The 24,541-nt window shown below is 39.8% G+C and overlaps 1 protein-coding gene across 1 annotated transcript; it reads left to right on the forward strand.

The window, feature by feature from the left end:
- The first annotated feature begins 1,473 nt into the window (after positions 1 to 1,473).
- Positions 1,474 to 18,542, forward strand: LOC146710689 (uncharacterized). Its single transcript, XM_085453288.1, has 10 exons — positions 1,474 to 1,576; positions 2,998 to 3,042; positions 3,196 to 3,231; positions 3,317 to 3,628; positions 3,834 to 4,142; positions 9,578 to 9,868; positions 10,003 to 10,296; positions 11,045 to 11,362; positions 16,320 to 16,451; positions 16,535 to 18,542. Exons 2-10 carry the CDS (start codon positions 3,000 to 3,002, stop codon positions 17,005 to 17,007), a joined length of 2,208 nt encoding a protein of 735 aa, XP_085309414.1. The 5' UTR covers positions 1,474 to 1,576; positions 2,998 to 2,999; the 3' UTR covers positions 17,008 to 18,542.
- The last annotated feature ends 5,999 nt before the right edge of the window (positions 18,543 to 24,541 follow it).

Here is a 24,541-nt window from a genome sequence, read left to right on the forward strand (position 1 = left end):
TTCACTGCCAGGGTTTTTGAGCATTTTTACTCATTTTTGAAGAGCCACAGAAAACTGTGTGTTATGATCATATAAACGCTGAACCTACCAAAATGAAGAACAGACTCTCTTCTTCCAACCAAAAAAAAAAAGCTTGTTTCTACCATTTTCCATTCTTTAGTAATCAGCTGTAGAAGAGAGGTGGGTTCCACCAAAAATGCCTGTTTTGACCACAAAAAGGGAGAAAACGAGCTTTTTGTGAAAAATACATTTCAAGCAGTCTGATGTTCACTGACAAGCTGCCCGAGGTTGTATTCTAGCCCCTCCCATTGGAAACGTAATTGACGTCTATAGACGTCAATGGCAGTGAATGAGTTAAATAGTGAGACCACAATGTGGTAAAGTGTCCATATCATGCATAAAACTAGCCTTGATTCAGCTCTCCAGACCTGATAAAGGATATTTCAGGAAATAGTAACAAGTAGTGGCTACTATCAGTCCATCTCAATATCTCTACCCCTTGTATCATTACACACACACACACACACACACACACACACACACACACACACACACACACACACACACACACACACACACACGTTATGCCTTGTTATTTTGTCTTTCAGCCTAAATAGAAAGTTCGCCTTTTGTTCATCAATATCACACAGCACATGACAGACCCTGGCATCACCACACCAAACATAGTAAGATTAGCAGTGCATTTTATGAAAAAACTGCAGCACTTGTTTCTCAGTTTTCACACTTTACAAAGCTTGTTTGTTAGTTCATCACAGGGTGACTGTGGGTAAGTGTCATTTTTGTTCTGAGCACCATCTTTGTGCCACTGTTTCTCCAAACTCAGGTCGCTCACAGAGGATCTAAAACACAGACTGATGAACTCAACAGTGAAGTTTGTTAGAGAAAAAAAGGTTTTCTTTACACTTATGTCATAAAGAATGTCCACTGAAGTTTCTTCTGCACTGTAGATAAGTTCATTCAGATTTTGATATTGCTACACTGTAGCTGATAGCTGTCTAAAGGCCTGAAATGTTTACACTGATAGGGCATGTGTACACATTCACTAAACAGGGATGTTTTAACCAATATTTAATTAAATTTATTGCATTTGATCTTTTAAAGCATTTTCCTTAATTATGACTGCTGATAGAGGTTATTATGTGAGATATTATTTACAGTTAGAGGTGGTGGTATGGACAGTGATTCGGGAAAAATGGCAATCGCTCTATGTGTAGTTAGGAGTGTGATTCCCACTGCGCTGTCAGCAGGAGGAGGAGCTGAAGTGGTGACGATTAGCAGGCTGCTTTTCCCAGGCAGACGTGGCGGTCTCTACCGCAAAAAAATAAACGCAGATAAGCAAGGTGAGAAACTAGGTGATCTACTGCTGTAAAGGACTTTTAACAGATTCAGTTACACTGCATGTTGTTTATGTATGAATGAGTGATAGTGAGCTTTGCACGGTTAACACAATGAAACTTCACGGGAGCAGCAACAGCTGGAACAGCTGCAGAGGACGGTGGGAGGAAAAGGAGGGGCCACCACCGAAGACAGAGGACGGTGATAACCCGAAACGAAGGTTCGCAGAACGTCCTCCACACTGTGGTCTTTATCAAAAGCAAAAGTTTCCTTTCTCTACTTGAGCACTTTTCTGACACTTTGCTACTTTTTATTCCTCCAATTTCACACAAAGATCTCGACTTTCTACTCCTTACATTTTCCAAACCGGTTCATTATTGTCATTATTAATTATTTCACTCCTTTCTTGACTACAGGATTTTTTTCTTCTTTTTATACATTTAACAGGAACATCACGTTGATGAACATCAATGTACCAAACATAAAGTGTAAACATGCTAGATTATAGCAAAACTGCTAATTAACATCTGTAGTCCCAGGGCAGGTTATAGAAAACTTACAAATACACAACAAAAACAAAAATAAATGACACCTGTCACCCGTAAAAAACGGTCACACATCTCCTTTATAACACTGAGTTCCCTACAGTGACAGCAGTTTGTCCAAATGCCTATAAAACACCTTACAGTGCCCTCTAGGGATGGCCTTAGTCCCAACTCTGCAATCTGTCTTGATTAATAAATTAATTTAAAGGATGTGGGGGCAAGTCCATGTAGAACATTATATGTCAGACAGGCGTACATATTGTCATCACCTCGAGCACAGTAGATTGTTCAAATTGATGGCATGGGTGTATCTCCTAAAAATCTTGGATGAGTTTCTGTATGACCCTGTGTTTTTGTTGGTGTATCACACACACTGCTGCGAAAAGCAATTTTCCTCCTTCATGATTTCTCTTCTTTTGCTTTTTTTGGTGCATATTTGTGTCACTTTAATGCTTCAGATCATCGATTTTAGGCCCATATTTTAAAGATTTTATAGTTTAAAGTGTGGCTTCCAATTTAGTCCTCAGAAACATTCATGAAATGAGTTAAGATTTAAAACTGTCGAAACAGAGACAATTCTCTGGTTGCATTTCTTTCCACTGCCACTATAAAAGGATTGACTTTCTCATTCAGATCATCTTCCCAAATGTTAAACTGTGAGTCCTTGCTAATACTTTTTAGGCTAATGTAGGAGTGCTTAAAATTATGAGCGCTTAACCTCAAGAATGTATCATCTGTGTCAATATTACTTTTTAATCACCAGATGGAGACAGTGTGTGTGTTTCTGTGGATGATGGTAGGGTTGGTGCAAATTTGCTTATAATGAATCAATATGTATCCGAGAGTCACTAGATTACTCGAGCAGTTTTATTTTTATTTTAAAAAACAGATTTTTTAATGATGTGGTGAGCTCCAGTCTTTAGAGCTGCTCGTGTCAAAGCCCCGTGGATGAATTTTAAAAAAAAATTCAAAACGAAAGAGGAAGTGTTTTGGGAGGATAAACCAAATGTGAAGTGTTTTTTGTACACTGTAGTTTTTTGTTGACTTTACTGTCTTCTGGTTCCCATAAATGACACGATCAGCCTCTTTTTTTCAGTCATGGGGTGCAGACAGCAGAGAGTGCTTCAGTTTTTGACCTTCGGTAAGACATACTTTTGTAATGCTTTTGTAGAGAGACAGTTTGGGTCTTTGAGGTTTACCTTTCAGTGCAAATATTGATCACTTTAGATAAATGACTACAGATGTATGTGCTTAGTTTACACAATAAGCAATGTCATTTTGTTCCTTCCAAAAGTTTCTTGCCTCTTGGCCTTCACTTCATCTGCTGCAGGTCAGTCTGTTCTTGTGTGTGAAATTTTTTAATTCTTTTCAAATTTAGGAAAGTATTAAATATAGTTTATATTATGTGCTGATAGGTCCGATCAGACTAGCTGGGTCTGGATCCACTCAGTGCTATGGAAGAGTTGAAATCTATCACAGTGGCTCCTGGGGAACAGTCTGTGATGATCGCTGGGACTTAAATGATGCTAAGGTGGTCTGCAGACAGCTGGGCTGTGGGGCAGCATTGGAGGTCACTTCATCTGCTCGCTTTGGTCAAGGAAGTGGACAAATCTGGCTTGATGATGTGGCCTGTTCAGGAAGTGAGAGTTCTCTAACTGAGTGTGGACACAATGGATTTGGGAAACACGACTGTGGACATGGTGAGGATGCTGGTATTGTTTGCTCAGGTGAGAAATACTTTAGGTAATTTATGTTGAATAAATGTAACTGTGTATTTTAACAGCTAGTCACGAAACTGATTGTCATCCTTTGTAACTTGATTTGTACTTAAAGAGTCAATGTGATTATTGCCATGACTAAAAAAACCAAAAAATAATAAGTGAAGGTGCTCTGTCTTTTCTTGGTAATATTTTGTCTGTGTTCTGTCGCTAGCACCTCAGATTAGGTTCGCTGGGTCTACTTCATGTTCAGGAAGAGTAGAATTCTACTACAACAGTTCGTGGGGAACGGTCTGTGATGATCGCTGGGACTTAAATGATGCTAAGGTGGTCTGCAGACAGCTGGGCTGTGGGGCAGCATTGGAGGTCACTTCATCTGCTCGCTTTGGTCAAGGAAGTGGACAAATCTGGCTTGATGATGTGGCCTGTTCAGGAAGTGAGAGTTCTCTAACTGAGTGTGGACACAATGGATTTGGGAAACACGACTGTGGACATGGTGAGGATGCTGGTGTCGTCTGTTCAGGTGAGAAGTGTTTGTTATACTCTTATCAAAACATAGATAAAAATGTGCTAAATTAATAAATAATACATTTTGAATTCTTTATTTATGAAGCACTCATTAAGCGTTCTGAGTGGTGGAAGAAAGTAGATCATCAATCATTGTTTAAAATAACCAGCTGTTCCTCTTTTGGCAGCAATAACTTCAACTTCATGCCAGCCCCTTTCTAAGTTCTGATCTCTGTGTCAGATATTTGTGTTTTCATGAGTGTGTGATAAGACAAGTAAAAAAAAAAAATCGGTGCTTGTGTCAAAATGGCTGAAGATATCTTTATCAATGTCAGTTTCCTTTCTTTGATATTATTTTATTTTATTTATTTATTTTTTAGAAAGAGGGGCAATACATATTAATGAACATTTTAACAAATGTAAATATGCCAGATTATAGCCTTGGGCTAATTTCCATCTGCAGACCCTCTGGCAGGTTGGTGTTAAACACAAGTTAGTAAAAACATACAGAGACACTATTTACAGGTCATGTGACAAGGACAAAAACAGTGATCACATTATACTAGAACAAACAATGACAAGAAGAGTGGACAAAGAGGACAGTATAGATAACAATAACGGAAACACATCAATTATATTGCACAAACCCCAGTATTGTACATGCCCTGACCATCGTGATATTGCGTTCACCCATTGCACTAACAGTTGTTTCCCTTTTTGTAATACACTAACTCTTTTTCCCGTCCAATATAAAACATGATTATTAAACATGATTACATGTTTGTGTGTCCCTCAGCCGCCCTTTTAAGTGACTCTTAAAGATGGGTAGACTTGTACTTTCCCTCACTGACAGTGGAAGACTATTCCAGAAGCTCACTCCCTGATATGACAGAGCATTCTGTGAAAAGGTGGTCCGCCTGAGTGCCAGTTCACAATCACCTCTAACAGTGGCTCAAGTCAGTCGAGACCCGGCAACACTACTAGACTTTTGTTTAATAAAATCACTCATTGGTGGAGGCGCCAGACCATGTATAACTTTGTATATTAGACAGGCAGATTTAAATAATTTGAAATTAGTAAAATTTAAAAACTTGTATTTTTCTAGCTTGAGGGGATAGGTTAATTGGAAAATCCAAATTGCCATTGTGTGAATGTGCGAGTGAATGTGAGTGCGAATGGTTGTCTGTCCCTGTGTGTTGGCCCTGCGACAGACTGGCGACCTGTCTAGGGTGTACCCCGCCTCTCGCCCTATGACAGCTGGGATAGGCTCCAGCGCCCCCCGCGACCCTGAAAAGGATAAGCGGAAGCGAATGGATGGATGGATGTATTTTTCTAAAATTTGACAATGGTGATATGAAAAAGGTTTTTTATCTAATATTTTCAATGCTCTTTTGTAGCATACTTCAATTGGCCCAATAGCAGCAAAGCTACTTGGACCAACTTGTAATACAATATTCAATATGAGCCAGTATCATAGAATGCAGGAATGTAATCGCTGCTGTGTCTGTTAATGATGTGCGGATATGTCTAAAGTTCTGTATATTAAGATTTACAGTTTTCACTACTTTTTTAATGTGTTTTTTAAAGGATAATTTAGAGTCTAGTAGCACTCCCAAATACTTACAGCATCCATGCCCAAATATGGTACCACATGATCTTATCAATACTTGATATTTATAGTTGCAGTATGGTGCTGTTTTTTCTCAGTAATCTTCATGCAGCAACTTCCCTCTTGGTTTCCTGCTATGGACCGCATGCCTGTTCAGTTATTTGTATTTAAAAAACACATTAACAGCGGTGCTTATCAACAGAACTAATTCGCTTGAATTAGCTCTAACTTGAACAAAGAGGTTAAAGTGATTTTTGGAGGTGGAAAACCTAAGAGAAGATGCACCATAAGGAAAGAAATCACTGAGAAACAAGAGCACGTGGAGACCACAACTCCTCCGAAGGGCAAGAACTATACGAAAACCTGTTTTAGTGTTTTAAGAGGAGGGAGGAGGCCCCGGGGCAGACCCAGGACACGCTGGAGAGATTATATCTCTCGTCTGGCCTGGGAACGCCTTGGTATTCCCCCGGATAAGCTGGAGGAGGTGGCTGGGGAGAGGGAGGTCTGGGCCTCTTTGCTTAGGCTGCTGCCCCCGCGACCCGGCCCCGGACAAAGCGGATGAGGATGGATGGATGGATGGTGTTTTAAGATGTTCCTATGAGAACATGCTAATAACATCCTGTTTGTATTACAATATGATGACATTAGCCTGTTTCTATTAGAAGATCAAGGACATCAGCAATATATACTGATTATTAGTGCTGATGTCAGCATGACAACATCATGTTATTCAATTTGTTTTGGATTATGATATTTTTATAGCACAAAGACTTTTTTAATACAAAAATGATGATAAATGCGTTTTCTTGCCATTAAGTTATTAGACCTCGGGTGTCAAACAAGTGAAACAATAATTTCATTTGTCAGGTATTAATGGCCCGTGGGAGGCGAATCTTCAGCCCTGCTAAGAATTCATGCAAGCAACTTTATTAAATGAGCACACCATTTGGCCACATGCAAAGAGACTAGAAAACTTGACGTCATTTATAGTTCTTAACTTGTTTCATCTGCTGCTCACCACAAACAAGCATAAATTTTGGACTTTTAACTATATTTTCATAGGTTTTACAGCTTTTCCTACTGATAAAAATCTTCCTTATGGCCACAAAGTAATTAAGCAATAAACAGTTAATCATTGAACCCCAATGCCCCCAGTATCAAATGTGAAAGGGAGAACATCTGGCTTAACAGGATGTACAGCCAGATCTGTTAAATATATAAACGTGTAGCATCCACAGAAACATCAGAATCTCAGCTAAAAGTTTTCAAAACCATTTCAACAACCAGCAAACAGCAAATGATTAACGAGCAGGTAAACAGATTTTGCTTTGTGAAAATAGGAAAAGGTCTTCTAAAGACTCTTCAAAGAGTCATGCTGACAGATTTTCTTTTTTTGTCACAATTTTTTAAAACTGTTTAATATGTAACTTCTTTACACAGTGACAGAAAGCAGAGTTTGGTCCGGCCCACTTAACTCATTCACTGCCATTGACGTCTATAGACGTCAATTACGTTTCCAATGGGAGGGGCTAGAATACAACCTCGGGCAGCTTGTCAGTGAACATCAGACTGCTTGAAATGTATTTTTCACAAAAAGCTCGTTTTCTCCCTTTTTGTGGTCAAAACAGGCATTTTTGGTGGAACCCACCTCTCTTCTACAGCTGATTACTAAAGAATGGAAAATGGTAGAAACAAGCTTTTTTTTTGGATGGAAGAAGAGAGTCTGTTCTTCATTTTGGTAGGTTCAGCGTTTATATGATCATAACACACAGTTTTCTGTGGCTCTTCAAAAATGAGTAAAAATGCTCAAAAACCCTGGCAGTGAATGAGTTAATAGCAAAGTGGTCTGTACATGTCCCGCGAAGTAAAATGAGTTTGACACCCTGCATTGAACACTTAGGAATCTGTGGTGTCTTAAGTCTGTACAGTGTTTAGCTGACACTGGGTGAAATCAAACACTTCATGTTTTTCATGTGTTTCTTGTTGCCTGGCTGCACACACAGAAAGTCATGATGCCAGACATATCCAGGAACTAACAAGGTTCTGAAATCAAATGTTACTCAAACCAGCTATTCCAACCCTACAGTACTTACCTAAATGTAAGTTAAATTATGTAAGACTTATATATCCGCAGGATTTATCATCTCATTCCCGTGATCAACACTTCATAGGCTGAAAACAAAAAGAAAAAAAAAAAAAAAAAAAAAAGGAACCCAGACAGATAAGCATGATCAGTCAAGCTCATTCACACAGAAATGAAGGGGGTGGGTGGGAGCAAGATGTTTTTTTTTATGGCATGCCGTAAATGCCTTATAGGTAAGTTACATGTGTGGAATCTCTTTTGTTTTCTTAATAAAAAAACTGTCTTTGATTTTGCTGGTCTCCCTGGTGACCATGAAATCCTGCTGCTACTCGTACAGTACTGTTTCAGTCCATGCAAACTAACATCTCTAAGAAATCTATAGTAGTAATTAGAGATGGACCGATCCGATATTACGTATCGGCATCGGTCCGATACAATGAGAAATGGTTTAGAGAGGAACTTGGTGTTTGCTATTGTTATGGTTCAAAATATTGGGGATGGAGACAGGAGAAACACCACAATAACAACACTGGTCCGGCCGGGTCAAGTCAAACGATGATTTTAATGGTCACACCCGTGGGAGATGGAAACTGTATGCAGACAGCCTCAGATCTCATTACAAAAAACACATCTCCATAGTTTTGTAAAAATCAGGGTATTAGAATGCCCCTTCATGCGTAATGACAGATCAAAATAGGTTCCAGACATTAGTCACAGTTAATCGTACATTTTGTACATCTTTAATGGCTATAAACAGACATAGAACTTCTCTTTTCTATAACACCTTCCAAACAAGGCAACAAACTTCAAGCCCTGGGTCTCTGAGGCTAATTATTGACTCTGGTCATCTGTTACCAAGTAGAGTAAAATATAGTGAGACTCCAAATGAGTTAAGGCCTCAGGCCGGACACATTCCTAGATTATATGTATTATATGTACTGTAAGCATGTTGTTTAATTAACTACCACTTTAAACTTAGCAAAAAAACATAATTGAATAAAAGACCACAAAGGATAATATGATATCAGTGGTATGTAAGCGCGTGCGGCCCTCTATGCTCGAAGCTTTTCCCCTCCATAGATCAGTCAGACATTCACGCTGACTGTAGCTTTTAACCCTTAATTAACTTGAGCACAACTCTATAATAAGCAACAAACTGCAATATGTATAAGTTGATCATGGTCACATCTGCAATGAAAGATCATATTATTCTGGCACCTGTAAGTAGAAAATCAAACTAGAGTTATAACAATCACTGTAATACAAAGGCTAATGTAAGATCAAAAACTTCAGTATATATTTAATGCAAAGCTGGTTATATGATTCTAATGAACTAATAGTGCCATATTAAAATAATGAAACTAGAAGAGGAAAAAGCATCCCCTTTTTATTCTACACTATCTTGCCAAAATGCACTTAGGCATGCAGATTGGAGACTCGAGCAGCCAAGAATCAAACTACCAACCTTCCAGTTAGGAGATGGCCTACTCTACCTCTTGAGCTACAGCTACCCCTGGTATTTATTAGAAAAGATAGTTAGCAATGACAAAGGAAGGGAGAGTGGGGCATGTTCTGTACAGAACGATTACTGCTAACAGACATGAAATTAAGTTAGATGAAGGATGGGGGGATGGGGAAGAGCTGGGGTGGTAGTGAGTTGGTAGTGGGTTGTAAAATTAAAAAGTTACAAAGATTTGCTATTTAAATGCATGAACTTATATTTATCTAAACTAACATTATGCTAAACTGTGTTTTTCAGTGAGCCTTCCAAAGCCCAGGATCTCTCTGAATAGAGATAAGGTTGCCTGGGGTGAAGATGTCATCATTACTTGTTTGATCTTATCCGAGTTCTCTGGTGGAACTTTCATCCTCAAGAAGACCTCAGGCACTTTCAGCCAGACTGCATCCTCAAGTTCCACATCTGCTACCTTCAGTATCCACAAAGTGGACTTAGATCATAACGGCTCGTACCAGTGTCAGTATAAGAAAACCATTTCAGAGCAAAACTTTTCATCCCCCCTCAGTGATGCTGTCAGACTCTCTGTTAATGGTAAGAAAACAAAACAATTTCCTGAGCTCGACAGCTCCAAGAATCAAAAGCTAAAAGTGTCATTAAGCCAGCAACATATCAATCAGTATTATGCTGTTTTTTTGTTTGTTCATTTGTTTTGTTTGTTTTTTCAGTGAGTTTCCCAAAACCCCATGTCACCATAAATCCTGTTGGTGAGGTCACTTGGGGTCGGAACATTGCAATCACTTGTTCAATCTCCACTCAGGTTTTGGGTGGATCGTTCATTCTGAAGAAAACATCAGATTCATTTATAAGGACCCAAACTTCTAGTACAAACTCTGCAACATTCAATATCCTTAAAGTGAACTTTGATAACGAGGGATCGTACCAGTGTCAGTATCAGAAAATGGGCTCAGGTCTTGAATTTAACTCCCCACCAAGTGACTCTGGCAGGCTCTCTGTGACAGGTAATAAAGCAAATACATGTAAGAAGCATTTTTTCAAACAAAATGAGAAATTATCATTTTTAATACAGATAATAAGTTGTTTCAGTCATAGCTTAAACTTGTTTTAATAGCTATTTACAAAAAAAAGCACAAACAAAAGCAAAAAAAAGCATTATGAACAGAATCCCACTTTCATTGTGGATTTTTCAGTATCCAGAGAAAATGATCTCAAAGCCAACAGTACTGAGGAGTAAACACACACTACTTGAAACAAACTATTACATACCATGGAGGATTGAGCAGCTAAAGAGCTAAATGCTACGTTGAGGGCTAAAAGATTCAGTAAAAAGACTAGATGTTACAATCCCTGATAATGCATTGCTCTAAATTGAGAAAATCTTAAGGGATGGCTGTTATGAGGAAAGGCAGCCCAGAAACTTTACCAACAGCATTCTTCATTGTGTGCCTCAGCTTTCGGTCTTTTACCCAAGCTAATCTGCCATTTTTCTCGGCAGATAAGCATGGACTTTCATTTATCATGTAGCAAGAAACTTCTAATGTTGCTCAATAACTGCTGAATGTGTGAAAAATAAAATAACACCAAATACTAATAAGTTAGTAAGTGATGAAATGTGTTGAGTTTGATTCAGCTTCCCTTAAGTGCCCCACAAAAATCCTTCCTTCTGCTTTTGATTCTAGAGTTTAAACAAGTCCAGAATTAAAAGGTAGAGAGAATAATATGTTTTAATCCCAGTTTGCTTTCACACAGTGAGACTACAGAGGCCCAGCATCTCCTTGACATCTCCTAATGCAGGACTTGTCTGGGGTCCTGAAGGTGCACAAATCACCAGGGGTTACAGCTTCATCCTCACCTGTTCCATTAACTCCACATTTTCCAGTGGACATTTTATTCTGAGCTTCTCTGGCTCCAACCTCACAGAGCCAGCAGTCAACAACTCAGCCTCATTTAGTTTCCCTGTAGCTGAGTATGAACATCAGGGCAACTACAGCTGTGTGTATGAAGTCACAGTGTCCACACGGACATTCAGATCTGCTGCAACAGCACCGATCAGTGTCATCATTAAATGTAAGTACAGTGTTGAATTTATGTTTTATTAACAAAACCATATCATAACTACCTAATTTTTCTCAGTATTAATGTCTCTGTGTTTTCCCTTTGTATGTTTGCAATTAAGACTAGAAAGAGAAGAAGCAGTAGAAATAGGGGCAAAGGCTGAAATAAAAACAGAACTTAACAGAAACAGGAACTTAAACCTTGATGTTGCCAAAAAAAGAAGAAAAAAAAACTGCTGCCAAACAGCAGTTATGTTCATTTAATAGATATACACTTCTGGTAAAAAAAAAAAAAGTTTATGTCTCATTGCACTCTGAAATGAAAACATAGTGCACTGAAGTGTACCAAAATGTATTCTAAAGTTTTGACTCATCAAAGTAGACTTTTGTCAGATATAACAGTTTTTCTACAATAGAAATCAAATATTCTTCAGAAAGTCCTTCCCAATCTGTTGCAGAAGGTCCCATAAATGTTGCACTTGTAGGTTGCTTTGCTTTCACTCTTCTGTCCAGCTCGATGGGGTATAAGTCTGTGTCTGAACAAGCCATCCTCTTGTTCTTTTTCCTGAGGTAGTTCTGGCATAGTTTGGACTTGTGTTTTGGGTCATTATCTTGCTGTAGGATGAACCCCTGACCAACTAGGCACAAACCAGAGAGTATTGCATGGCACTGCAGAATGCTGTGGCACCATCCCTGGATCCAGTAAAACAGCCCCAGACCATCACTCTTCCTCCTCCATGTTTGACAGATGATGCCACACACTGTGGAACCATCCTTTCACCTACTTGATGGCAAACAAAGATCCTACATGATGAACTGAAGATTTAAAATTTTGATTCATTAGTCCACAATACCTTCTTCCAGTCTTCAGTAGTCCAATGGCGGTGTTTCATGTCCCAGGCAAGCCTCTTTGTCTTAATCTGACGTCTTAGCAATGGCTTTCTTGCTGCAACTCGTCCTGTCAAACCTTCAGCTTAAAGTATTCTCTTTACCGCTTAAACTGAGACTTGCTTTCTATACCACTATTAAGCTGTGCTTGAAGCTGTTGTCCTGTGAGCCGCCTATCATATAAGCTGTTAACTCTCAGAAACTTGTTCTCTGATTCAGTGGTGGCTTTGGGTCTGTCAGACCTCTTCTTGTCTGAGTTATCAGTTCACCATTTACCTTTGTACCATTTCAAGCTATTCATTGGACTTGAATGACATGAATTGCAATAAATAACTAGAAACATTTGGGTGTTCTAAAACTTTTGACCGGTAGTTTATAATAATGATAAATGGACTGTTTCTTATATACCACTTTTCTGCTTTTCTGCTCTGAGCACTCAAAGCCCTTTATACAACTTGCCTCACCCAGACTGAAGCAGCCAGTGATCGAACCATCAACCTTCTGATTAGTAGATTACCTCAATTTTTTCAACAAAAGTCGTATACATTTATAAGATTTGCGTATGTTCAGCTTTCTTTTTCTGTTTTTTTTTTTTTTTACGGGTTTTGTAACAAAACCATCTAAGCATTTTCCCCCCATATATAAAACTCTTCTCAACCACTCTTCCTAAGCGAAAAGCTTAGCTCACATAGATATGTTGTGGAAAATGGGAGCAATGTCAAAATGGCTCTGTTTGCCAGAATGAGGAACTCCTTTGCAGCAGTCAACCAAAAACTATCCAAAGATAGATCAGCAAAGCTTAGCTTCACACCACAGTCTTGTGTCAATTCAGTTAGTTCCTCCTGTTCCTGCAAAGTCTTATCCTTTCTAAAAAACTGCTGCTGAGCTATATGGGTCTCTTACCCAGTCAAGGCATTCAGTGGAAACAGAGGGGAAATAAATTAACAACTTCTTCTCGAGCGTTTTCAAATGTTTACCTACTATTTCACACAGTGTGGCAGTTTCAGTATCTCCTTGCCATTTCTGAGCGAGTGGGAACATGCCAAGGTTGGCATTTTTTAGATAGAATAGAATAATCCTTTAATTGTCCCACAAGGGGAAATTTGGTTGTAACAGCAGCCAAAAAGACACATATACAAACAAACAGTACACAGGACACGGAACAGAAACATACACAATTTTTCTTACATATTTACATTAAGGACAATGGTTACTATAAACAGAGTACTGTACAGTTATTAAATTAAATAAAAATAATTACAGGTAAGAGGCAAACCAGATTGTAGTGCGAATCGGTTAATTAAAGATGTTGTTGCCAGAGGTGGACCTTTGAACAAAATACATTTATTATATCTGTGCTTGTGAGCAGGTTTTCATCTCGGCTTTGCATTTGTGTGTTAAGTTTATTAAAATGCGGAAGTATATCTGCCATGTAAGCCAGCCTTGCACACCCCTAATCACTTGTAAGCAGCTTTGCATCATTGTACCTCTCATCACTCAAAAACATGTTTAGCTCTTCCTGCAGCTCAAACACACAGGCCAGTACTTTGCTGCGTGCCAACCATCGGACCTCCGTGTGGAGCAATAAAGCTTTATGCTCCACTCCCATTTCCTCGCACAGAGATGCAAGTATGTGGCTTTTCAGAGGTCTTGTCTTGATGAAGGTTGCCATGCGCACGACATCATCCAATACAGGAGCTTGGTCTGCTGGTAAAGTCTTGGCAACGAGCTCCTTGCGGTGCAGAAAACAGTGCGTAATAATAACAACATCTGGGTTTATCGCTTTCACTCTGCTAACGAAACCTTTGGTGCGTCCGACCATGGCTGCTGCTCCATCAGTGCAGATACTCGTGCAGGTTTCCCACCCTCTTTGTTCAAGCTATTCGGATGTAACCCAAAAAATTTCCTGTCCCGTTTTTTTTCTGGCAGTGCCTTGCAAAATAGAAAGTTTTCTCTGATGGAGTCTCCTTCCACAAGACGCACATTGGCCAATAGTTGGGAATGTCAGCTAATGTCCGTAGACTCATTAAGATTGGAAAGAAAAGTATCTGGACTTCTTTAAGTTGCTTGAAGACGTTTCACCTCTCATTCGAGAAGCTTCTTCAGTTCTACGGTCAAATGGTGGAGACTCCCAGATTTAATTCCTCAGTGAGTGTCCCCCAACGGGGTCATGAACCCCCTGTTGATCCTCTACCTAATCACACAAGTCAAGGTGTGAAAACGGGTGTAGGTCACAATCAGTCAAGGTTTTGGATGAACCTGCTCTGAAACCTGGCCCCAACCTATCATGTGATTTCCTGAGGTCAGATGGCCCAGGATGTGAGTGGGCGTTAAGGTGTCTTGGAAGGGATCTCAGATGGCAGAAAGTTGGTGTCGTAAACCACCGCCTGTGTTCAGCTAAAAACACATCCTTTTTAAAATTGCATTTTGTTAACTTTTGACTGTACTTTGTCTTTTTAATCTGTTCCTATACCTTGTAAAGCACTTTGTGATCTTTTATCTAGAAATGTGCTATATAAATAAAATTTTACTTACTTACTTACTTCAAAGATGGTCATTCACAATACACATAGATGGCTTCTTTCACTCCTCTTTCATACTATCTGTCTTCTGTGTCCAAAATGTGAACATTGGTGTCCTAAAAGAGTGACCTTTGTCCTTTAGATGCAGATGGACTGCTGAGTCTTGTCCCGTCAAGGTGGCTCTTCTATGTTGTGCCATGCGTTTATTAAGTGGCTATTTGGTCTCTCCAGTGTAGAGGTCTGGGCATTCGTCACTACCCTTTACAGCATATACTATGTTGCTAAGTTTGTGTTTAGGAGTTCTGTCTTTGGGATGAACCAGTTTTTGTCTGAGCGTGTGGCTGGGTCTGAAGTACACTGGGATGTCATGCTTGGAGAAAACTCCTGTGTTTTTCTGATAAACTGGCAAGATAGGGGATGACAATGTTTTTGCATTTGTCTTTCTGATCCTCAAGAGTTGGTGTCTGATCTTCTTTTCTGTGCCTCGTTGCTGACTTTATGAAAGCCCAGTTAGGATAACCACATGTTTTAAGAGCCTCATTTACATGTGCGTGTTCCCTCTTTTTTCCTTCAGGCTTAGAGGGAACATTTTTTGCCCGGTGGTGTAGGGTCCTAATTATTTCAAGTCTGTGTTCCAGAGGGTGATGGGAGTCAAAGAGGAGGTACTGGTCCGTGTGTGTGTGGGCTTCTGGTAAACTTCAACATTGAGGTTGCCGTTCTCTTTAATGTGCACAGCACAGTCCAGGAATGGCAAACAGTTATCCTTTGTGTCTTCCCTGGTGAAATTTATGTTTTTAGCCACAGCGTTGATGTGCGCAGTGAAGGATTCTACTTCTTGGGTCTCGATTTTGACCCAGGTGTCGTCCACATATCTGTACCAGCAGCTAGATACCCTCCCGTTAAAACAGCCAAGAGCCTTTCTTTCCACCATATAAAGGTTGGCTACAATAGGTGACACCGGGGAGCCCATGGCACATCCATGTTTTTGTCTGTAAAAACCGTTGTTGTATTTACAATATGTGGTGGTAAGGCAGAGGTCTAATAGTGTGCAAATCTGGTTTGGGGTAAAGCTGTTTCTGTCTTCCAAGAAGCTGTCTTCTTGTAGTTGTTTTCTGACAGTCTCCACTGTGTCCAGAGGCAGTACCTCCTTTTTGACTCCACCATACCATCCTCTGGAATGTTTGTGTAATGTATGTATGGTCGGAAGGGCTCCAATTTCACTGCAGGCAACTGCAAGTGACAAATAAAAGCTTCATTCATTCATTCATTCACTGCCACCCACTGACATGAAAGAGTAATTACTCTACCAGTCACTGCGTTGAAAGGACAGATGCCCAACAATGATTTTATTATTTGCAGTAATTATTAAATTGTATTTTTTGGACCAATTAATTGAAATTAAATAATTTCCCATGGCACACCTGATGATCTCTCATGGCACAACTTTGTGCCATGGCACAGTGGTTGGGAAACACTGCTCTAAATTAGCAACTTAACTAAGACGTAATTCATTGTACCGGGGAAGTTTTTGATCAAACTGATCGAATGCTGTCCTTCTAGTGTCTTTGATGCTGCTGTTGTCCTCGGTAGCTGTTGGAATCCTGCTGCTGCTCCTGCTGCTGCTGTTAGTGGTTCTCATCAGGAGAAGACAACGACGAGCCAAGGAGCCTCTAGCTTTCATCCACAGTCAAAGTGTGTGCTCACAAATTTTAGGCAATTATTCATCAGATAGTTTGACTACATATTGACATTGTTTTCCCTTACTTGTGTTTCAGTTGTTGACCAAGACGGGAATGCTTACCAGTGGGGAGACAGTGAGGGTGATGAAGACGATGCGCAGGACTATGTGAATGTTGATCTAATGGACACTAATGTAAAAATGAAAGGGGGAGCTGCAGGAGTGGATGAAGAGGGAAGCAATGACTATGAGGAGCCAGTGTGTAATGATGATCATGATTACAAGAAAGCAGGCCCCAATTGCATGAAGGCCTATGTGAGTGTAAGTGATCACAGAGAAGATGAAGATGATGTAACTAGTGATGAAGAAGACAACTATGAGAATGTATCCCCACCCTCGCTGTATGTATCACCACCACCACCACCTGGTGTAGATAATGATGATGAAGAAGAAACTAGTGATGAAGAGGACAATTATGAGAATGTATCCCCACCCTCGCTTGGTGTACATAATGATGAAGAAGAAGAAAGTAGTGATGATGAAGAGGACAACTATGAGAATGTATCTTGACTATCAGCAGTTCATCATCATTGATAATAACTTGACCTAAAATACAACTGCAACCAAAAAATCTTTTAGCCAATATGTTTAATTAGTTATCTTGGTTTCCCGTAATTGTAACATACTACATAATATAAAAATATATAGATGCCTTTTATATAGATATGAAAGGTGATGCCATTGTGGAAGCCACTTAGACATGAATTTTTTTTTTATGGCCAACAGGAGGAGACTGCTTTTGTTGCAAAGGTGCGATCTTGTATGGAGGTCTCTGGCTTCCTTGCTGTATGAGCTCATGACCTTAAAACCGTTCTGATGTGTTGATGGCCTCAATTGGTAGTTTCAAGTTTAAAATACTGAACACACATGACTTTGTAAATCATCATGTACATTAGAGTCAAAAGAAGGGTAAAGCAGGGTAATCTTTATCATGAGATTCACAAGTTGCTTGCTTCTGATTGGGCTCAGTTTCTCAGTCAGATCTGCAACGTGTTCATGATGCCCAGTTTTAAAACACCCAGACCAAAATGGCAAAATTGCTCAGCTTGAGGCTTCGCAGTAGGTGATGTCAGCCATGGGTGGGTTTATGCATACTTTATAAACATTCTAAGATGATCCCTTAAAACTGTCTTCTAATGTTAAAATTTTAGAATTTCAACAATTTGAATATTTTCTATGTAGTGTAAGAATTTATTAGCTGCCCTTAATATTAAATTCACTTGTTCTAGCTTTTTAGCCATGACTGTGAAGATCTCAACATCAAAAACCTGTTTTAGCCTTTTTTTTTTCTATTCTTTGTATAACCTCAGTTAAGCTTATTGGCCTGAAATTTGCAGAAACCATTGATTTACAAACAAAGATAATAGACCAAAAAGCTCTATATCTTAATCCAGCTGTTGCTTGCTGTACTCATCCTATAATTTTATGTTATATTTTTTGATTTCCAACATGATGTATTTGCACAAGTAACACGAATATGTACTTCAGGTGTCTGTGTACATATTTAGTATAGTCCTGGTGACAAGGTGTCAAATTTGATCCTGGAGAGGTAAATACAGTATATTTGTATGAACAGATAATGCATATTTTTATATTCAAACTCATGTAAGTTTTTTTTTTTACTTAATGTAAAGCAGTCACACAAACTTTATCTTTGTTGATCTTATCAAAACACATATTTAGCACCTTGTATCAACAATGTAGATGACAAGATGATTTCACCCTCATTTATGTCCTTACAGTTGACCTCTGGTATTCGCAGAGGTTAGGGACCACAGCCACCCTCAAATACAAGTTCTCTATTTGTTATGAGTGCTCAGTTATGAGCAGCTGCTGAGGTCTGTTCTCGATTGTTAGTTAATTTCTGATGAAGGAAAAAATAAGATACCATGTTCACGGTTAGCATAAAGACTGCCAGTGTGAGGTAACGGTTAACCTGTGATTACAGAGAACAATAACTAACATGATTGAACATTTTTTGTTTAAACTAATAACAGCACATGGTCATTATAGCTGTCTCACATAAAGAAGGTTCTGGGTTTGAATCTTGGTGGTGTTGTCATGTTCTTGTTGTGTTTGCATTGATTCTCTTCAGGTATTCCAACTTCCCCGTACAGTTCAAAAACATACATGGGCTTTGGTAAATGGGTGATTCTGAATTGGCAGAAGGTATGAGTGTGTCTGGTTGTCTGGATCTCTATAACAGACTGATGATCTGTCTGGGGTTTACCCCACTATTTGCCCTATGACACCTGGCATGACTGTACTTATCTGAAGGTTGGTGGTTTGATACCTGGCTGCTTCAGTCTGCATGCCAAATATCTTTGGGCAAGATGCTAACCACAAGTGGCTCCCTCATACATCTACTGGAGTATGAATGTGTGGGAATATTAAATAGAAAGCCCTCAAGCATAGAAAAAAGCACTGGGGTGAATAGCTGAGTTAGGCATGTTGTATAAAGTGCTTTGAATTACTCCGGGAAAGTAGAAAAGCACTATATGTCAGTCCTAGGGTGGAACATTTTCTGCAGGTGGAAGCGTATTAAATAATAATTTTGAACTTCACTGTAAAATCATGACCTTGATGTGACTTGATGATACAGCTGATGATACAGCAACACGGTTGAAAATAGTTAATGAATGCACACATCACACATTCACACATCCAGTTTAAAGTGCTGCTAGAATGAGTGAGAAAGAAGCAAGTCAGTCTGCAGTGTTTGAAGCACCAGAATGACTCTGAGAAAAGACTTACGGACCTTTTGTCACATTGAGGAGACAGAACAGAAGGACAGAAATTGCCATTCACTAGTTTGACCAGCCAGAATGGGTCTGGTCTTAAGAAGAACTTGGATGGACTGAGAGTCATCAAGATGCCCTAAACCAGTTGACAAACTATCTAACACAGGCACCCATTCTAGATTACCATGATTTTTCAGAGCCCTTTGTACCCCACCTCACAGCAGTGCCTGGAAGCTGTTTTATCAGAAACAAGCAGCCAAGATGAAGGTGTTACGCCCCTAGTCTAGGCGTATAGAGACGCACATAAGGTTGGAGGAGAGAGAGGCAAGTACCTGCCCTGGTTCCCAAGCCAAACATTCGAAACCAGTTATGAGTAAAAAAAGGTGATTTTATTTAATGTCAGGAAGCAACCCAGGCTAAAATAATAAACAAAACCACCTAAGTCACACCAGAGGAAACTAACTAAACCCTAAGATAGAAACAAAACAAACAAATGACAATACTATCCCTCACTTCCTAGCCCACAAAACAGGAGAAAACTGTTCGAAAGAAAAAGGCGGCTCACCCCTTCCGCTTCAGCCTATGCATACATAAGCACTGAGTTTACACCAGTGGCGGCTCTGACAGAGCACGCTTACACAGATACCAAGAAATGCAAAAAGTTGGAAACCAGGGCTGGGTCTGCGTCTGCTTTTAAAACTGCTCGCTCGTTTCTCTCTCTCCCGGGAGCTGTCAGAGCGGCTTTTTGAACGCAGTCACCTGTTCCACGGTCCAATCAGCAGCTCACTACTCTTCATTAGGGGAAGGACCTGCAGAGGGTCTTAAGCACAGCACAGACACAGAAACAAAGCCGCTCATACAGACTTCTTATGGCCACAGTCGTAACAGAAGGTCATTGCATATAATGCAAGGACATTAGTATCCCTTGAGAAAAATTTTCATATGCATTCTGGAAAGCTCCTTTCTTCCTCCGTAACCACAGGGAATCTGAGTTAGTCATGAGAGTTACCCCGTCATCGGTTGCTTCACAAAACCAACAACTACTTACCAAAAGCTCGTGTCGTAATTTTACTTTTTACTTTCCAAATATAACATTGCTGGGAGATTTTAATAGCCACATGGACAGAGCATCAAATTAATTAAAAAAATTTTTATATTTCCTATCTGGAGAATTTTGGCTTAGACTAATAAATACATGTTCCCACACACTCCAAAGGACATACTTTAGACCTTATCTGTTGTACTGGAGTCCGAGCGATGAACTATGCTGTATCAGACATATCTTTTTCAGATCATAATTTAGTTTCATTCGGTGTTGGTTTCCAACTGTACAAAGGTAATCTAACATGCTTTCTTAATTTTAGAAACATTACAGGCATTGATTTATCAGTTCTTTCCCCTTGCATTGATAATTTAATGGCCATAGATGCTTCAGCTTCCACAAATGACTTGGTATCTCACTATAACAATGGATTTGTCAAACTCTTAGATACCTTGGCTCCTCAGAAAACTCAAACTTTTCCTTCCCCCATTCTGTCCCTTGATATTCATTTGAATTTTGCCAGCTTAAAGCTATTGGCCATCGCCTGGAATGTCTCTTCAGAAAAACTGGACTTACTATTCATAAGGACATGTATCTCAGTCATAAACAATACAATAGGAAAGAAGCTATTTCTCATGCTAAATGTGCTTGCTACACTACTATTATTCTGTGAGCTGAAGGAAACACTTGTACTAGATATCGTTACCATATACGTTCACTCTCTGCTGCAGTCTGTAATGAATTTATGGGGTTTTTTAAATACCAAAATTGCAAATCTTCATCTATAATTGTCCTCTTCTTTTGATATAATTAACTGTCAACTTTATTCTAACTTGGTTTTAGACTATTGTTAGCTTGAAAAACGTTATAGTTGGGGTTTTTTGTTTACTTTATTTAATTGTGTAAGGTGTGTAAGATGACCTCGAGGATCCCCTAGAAAACTCTAGAAATTTCTATAGCAGAAAGTGAAAAACAAAAACTTTTCCTATTTTCACAAAGTTACAGAGGTTTTATTAGAGACACGTTTTTGGGAACAAAAACTAAGAAAAAACAACACTGTACACAACAGTAGACTGGTTTGTAATAAGCAAACGAATAATGCCGAAAATAGAGATTATTGATGGGAAACTGGTATCAAAACACACTGAGACTTAGAGCTGTAGAGGAAGTGCCAAACTGCCAAAGTAAGAGGGAATTCATTACATTTTTTTCAAAGGTGAAAATTGTTGTTTTTTGTTTTGTAATTGTTTATTCCTTAATTACTTTGTGGAGTATGAGTGGCCATAAGGGAACTTTTTATCAGTAGTAAAAACTGTAAAACCTATAAATATACAGTAAAATGTTCAAAATGTATGCTTGTGCTTGTTTGTGGTGAGCAGCAGATCAAACAAGTTAGGAATTATAAATGGCTTTAAGCACACATTCGGACCTGTGAGACTCATTCAGACACTCAGACACTGAGCCACGGCTCTGTGCTACATGTACAGTGAAAAATGGAGACTGGCCATCTCTTGGATTTATTTAAGCGTCTTTGATGAATTTACTGCAATTGCACTTTGTTTGTGTAACTTGTGTTGAGTTGCTTCAAAAAGCAGAACATCTGTGTGCAACCAATGTCGACTACTTAATTTATGTAAATCTAACATCTTGTCTGTTTTTCAGTGCACACGTTTCTGCATCTTTGTATATAGTTTATTTTATGTTATATAAAATATACAGGTGAGCCGTATGTTTGACACCTCTGGTATAGTGGTTTCCATATTCAGCTAAAAAAGGTGAAGGTCCTCAGTACACATTACTGAGTAAAATGTTTAAAATTACTTTTACAATTTTAAAATTAATTTTAAATTAAGCACACAAAATCGACAACGCACGATATGCTTTGAGGCAGCATCCAAGGAAGATGGTGTGTGTCTGTGCACACCTGTGTGCGTTAGCGCGCTTGTATTCCAAAGATTTCTCCATATAATTATCTGAAAGTAAATGTGGGGAGCCATAGCCCTCCGGAAGGGTCCTGACCGAGCCATGGGCGCCAGGCCCTGCCAAGCAACCACCGGGAGTGAGCACCATGCACCCAGCCCCGGACACCGAAAACCACCAATGCACCAAGGGTTGAGGGTATCAGCCATTGTCAGGGAGTGTAGTGGGGGGAGATAGGCCCCCACACCTAGGGGAGCCTGAGATGTTCCCTGAGAGGTGGAGTCTAAGACTCGACCTGACACATAGACACTCCCAGAGGGTCAATCCAGACCCAGGAAATGTTTGCTGTGGAGTGGAGACAAGCAGACCAACCCCGGTCCTGCAGCAGGGAGGCCCAGCATTCCAAGTGCATTAAAAACATGGGGGGACATGGTACTCTCTACCAGAAAGCAGCTGATGTTAGCATGCGTCTGGTGGCCATGGAGCCCAGTCCGACAAAGGGACATGGGCCCATCCTCCTATAGGCCCACCACCTGCAGGAGGCGCCGTCGAGGTCGGGTGCAATGTGTGTCAGGTGGCGGCCAAGAACGGAGGCCCTGGTGAGCCGATCCCCGGCTATATTTAAAACTAAACCAAACTAAATGAAATCTATGTTGTGATCACAAATGGACATCCATGTTTTTTTGTTTGTTTGTTTTTAATCAATTCCACATTGTTATTTTTGAGAGCCAAGTCTCCTGCTTGTGCTCCTTTCATCTGCTAAACTAGCCATATCTGCTTTGTACACCTAGTGGAGAGAGTGGACAGTTTCCGGTACCAGGGGTCTCCACATCACTCAGGACCTATCATGGACCTGTCACATTAACATCCTGGTTAAGAAAGCCTGCCAGTGTCTCTTCTTCCCCAGAAGACTTAGGTGCTTAAGAAGTTCTACTCCTGCACCATCGAGAGCATCCTGAAACATCTGCACCTGGTTTGGGAACAGCACCAAGCAGGACAGACGAGATCTGCAAAGAGTGATGCGCTCGGCCGAATGCATCCAATCAATCAGCGCTTTCTGACCTTCTGTCCATCTACACCAAGTGGTGCAAGAACAAAGCCAGGAATATCATGATGGGCCTCTCCCATCCCAACAATGGACTCTTCTCACTGTTGAGGTCTGGGAAGCGCTTCTGCTCCCTTAAGGCCAAAACAGAGTGAAAGAGGAGTTTTGTCCCCCAGGCTATTTGGGACTTGAACCAGGTGTAGGACTGGACTCTCATACATCACATCACCGCACACACTCTGTTTATTTGCACACTTCTTATAATCTCTCTCTTAAATCATTATTTGCACATTCTTTTTTACTGTAAATTTCTAAGGTAAAATCTGTAAATTTTATCATTATCTGTAAATTCTTTACTGTCGTTTAATGGGCATTGCACAGCAATAAGCATTTCTCCACATATCGTATTGTGTGTGTGTGTGCGTGTGACAAATAACATTTGAATTTGAATTTGATCAAGGCTGTCTATCCCACTTGCTTCCACATAACACACCTGCTGCATCAAAGCCTTATCTGGTCTAATTGCAAGCCAGCTTACACTGACATGCATGCACAAGTCTGACTTATTTCAGTGATTTCACAAAGCTTATCTTCAACTTGGACCTCAAAAGGATGTGTATTGTGCAGGGCCGTGCAGAGAGGTTTAAAGGGGCGGGTGCTCAAAGTTAAAAAGGGGCACATTGAACCAGGCTGAATAACAACAACACACATTCATCAAGAATCTAATATGGGAAGGGGAGGGCTGTGTTGATCTGAGACTGTAGACATTAAAAAGTCCACAGGAGAGATGGTAGCTGATTAAACAAGTGTCATGAGATAATAACAAAATGCAAAGATTGGTGACAGCGCTTGGAACCATAAGGACACAAAAAACTGTGAGAAATAATTTAGGCTCTGCCTGTGAATCACTCTTTGCTTCTCTTCTTCCTTCCATCCCATCATTTCATATATCACTCTCCACTTGCTGTCTATGTGAGAACAAGGCACAACTTGCTATTGCAATAAACTATAATCTAATTATCCACACCTAACAACTCTTGCACTTAATCTAAAATAAAATGATGAGAGAAAAATGTTATAGCACTGCCTTTAGTAGCCTCACACAGCTCCTACTGTTTCCTCCTCATGTCCTTACCAGGCATGTCTGGACAATGTTATATCATGAGTAATATTTCTTTTAAAAATCCATCTAAATAAAACACACACATGCATGCACACACAGGGACATTTTAGACCTTCTTCAGAATACTGTATATACTATGGGCATCATGGTGCTGATCCAGAATCCTTACATTA

The sequence above is a fragment of the Copadichromis virginalis genome, linkage group LG4 (genome assembly GCF_057382275.1).
Source record: "Copadichromis virginalis isolate Kocher_CV1m ecotype Utaka linkage group LG4, C_Virginalis_male_GT1.1, whole genome shotgun sequence".
Classification (NCBI taxonomy): Eukaryota; Metazoa; Chordata; class Actinopteri; order Cichliformes; family Cichlidae; genus Copadichromis; species Copadichromis virginalis.

Bases quoted from the DNA above. Each gene is read 5' to 3' on its own strand.
- LOC146710689 (XM_085453288.1), top strand. From the start codon at position 3,000: ATGGGGTGCAGACAGCAGAGAGTGCTTCAGTTTTTGACCTTCG. The intron at 3,232-3,316 runs GTCAGTCTGTTC...ATGTGCTGATAG, and splicing joins CTTCACTTCATCTGCTGCAG to GTCCGATCAGACTAGCTGGG. The intron at 16,452-16,534 runs GTGTGTGCTCAC...CTTGTGTTTCAG, and splicing joins AGCTTTCATCCACAGTCAAA to TTGTTGACCAAGACGGGAAT.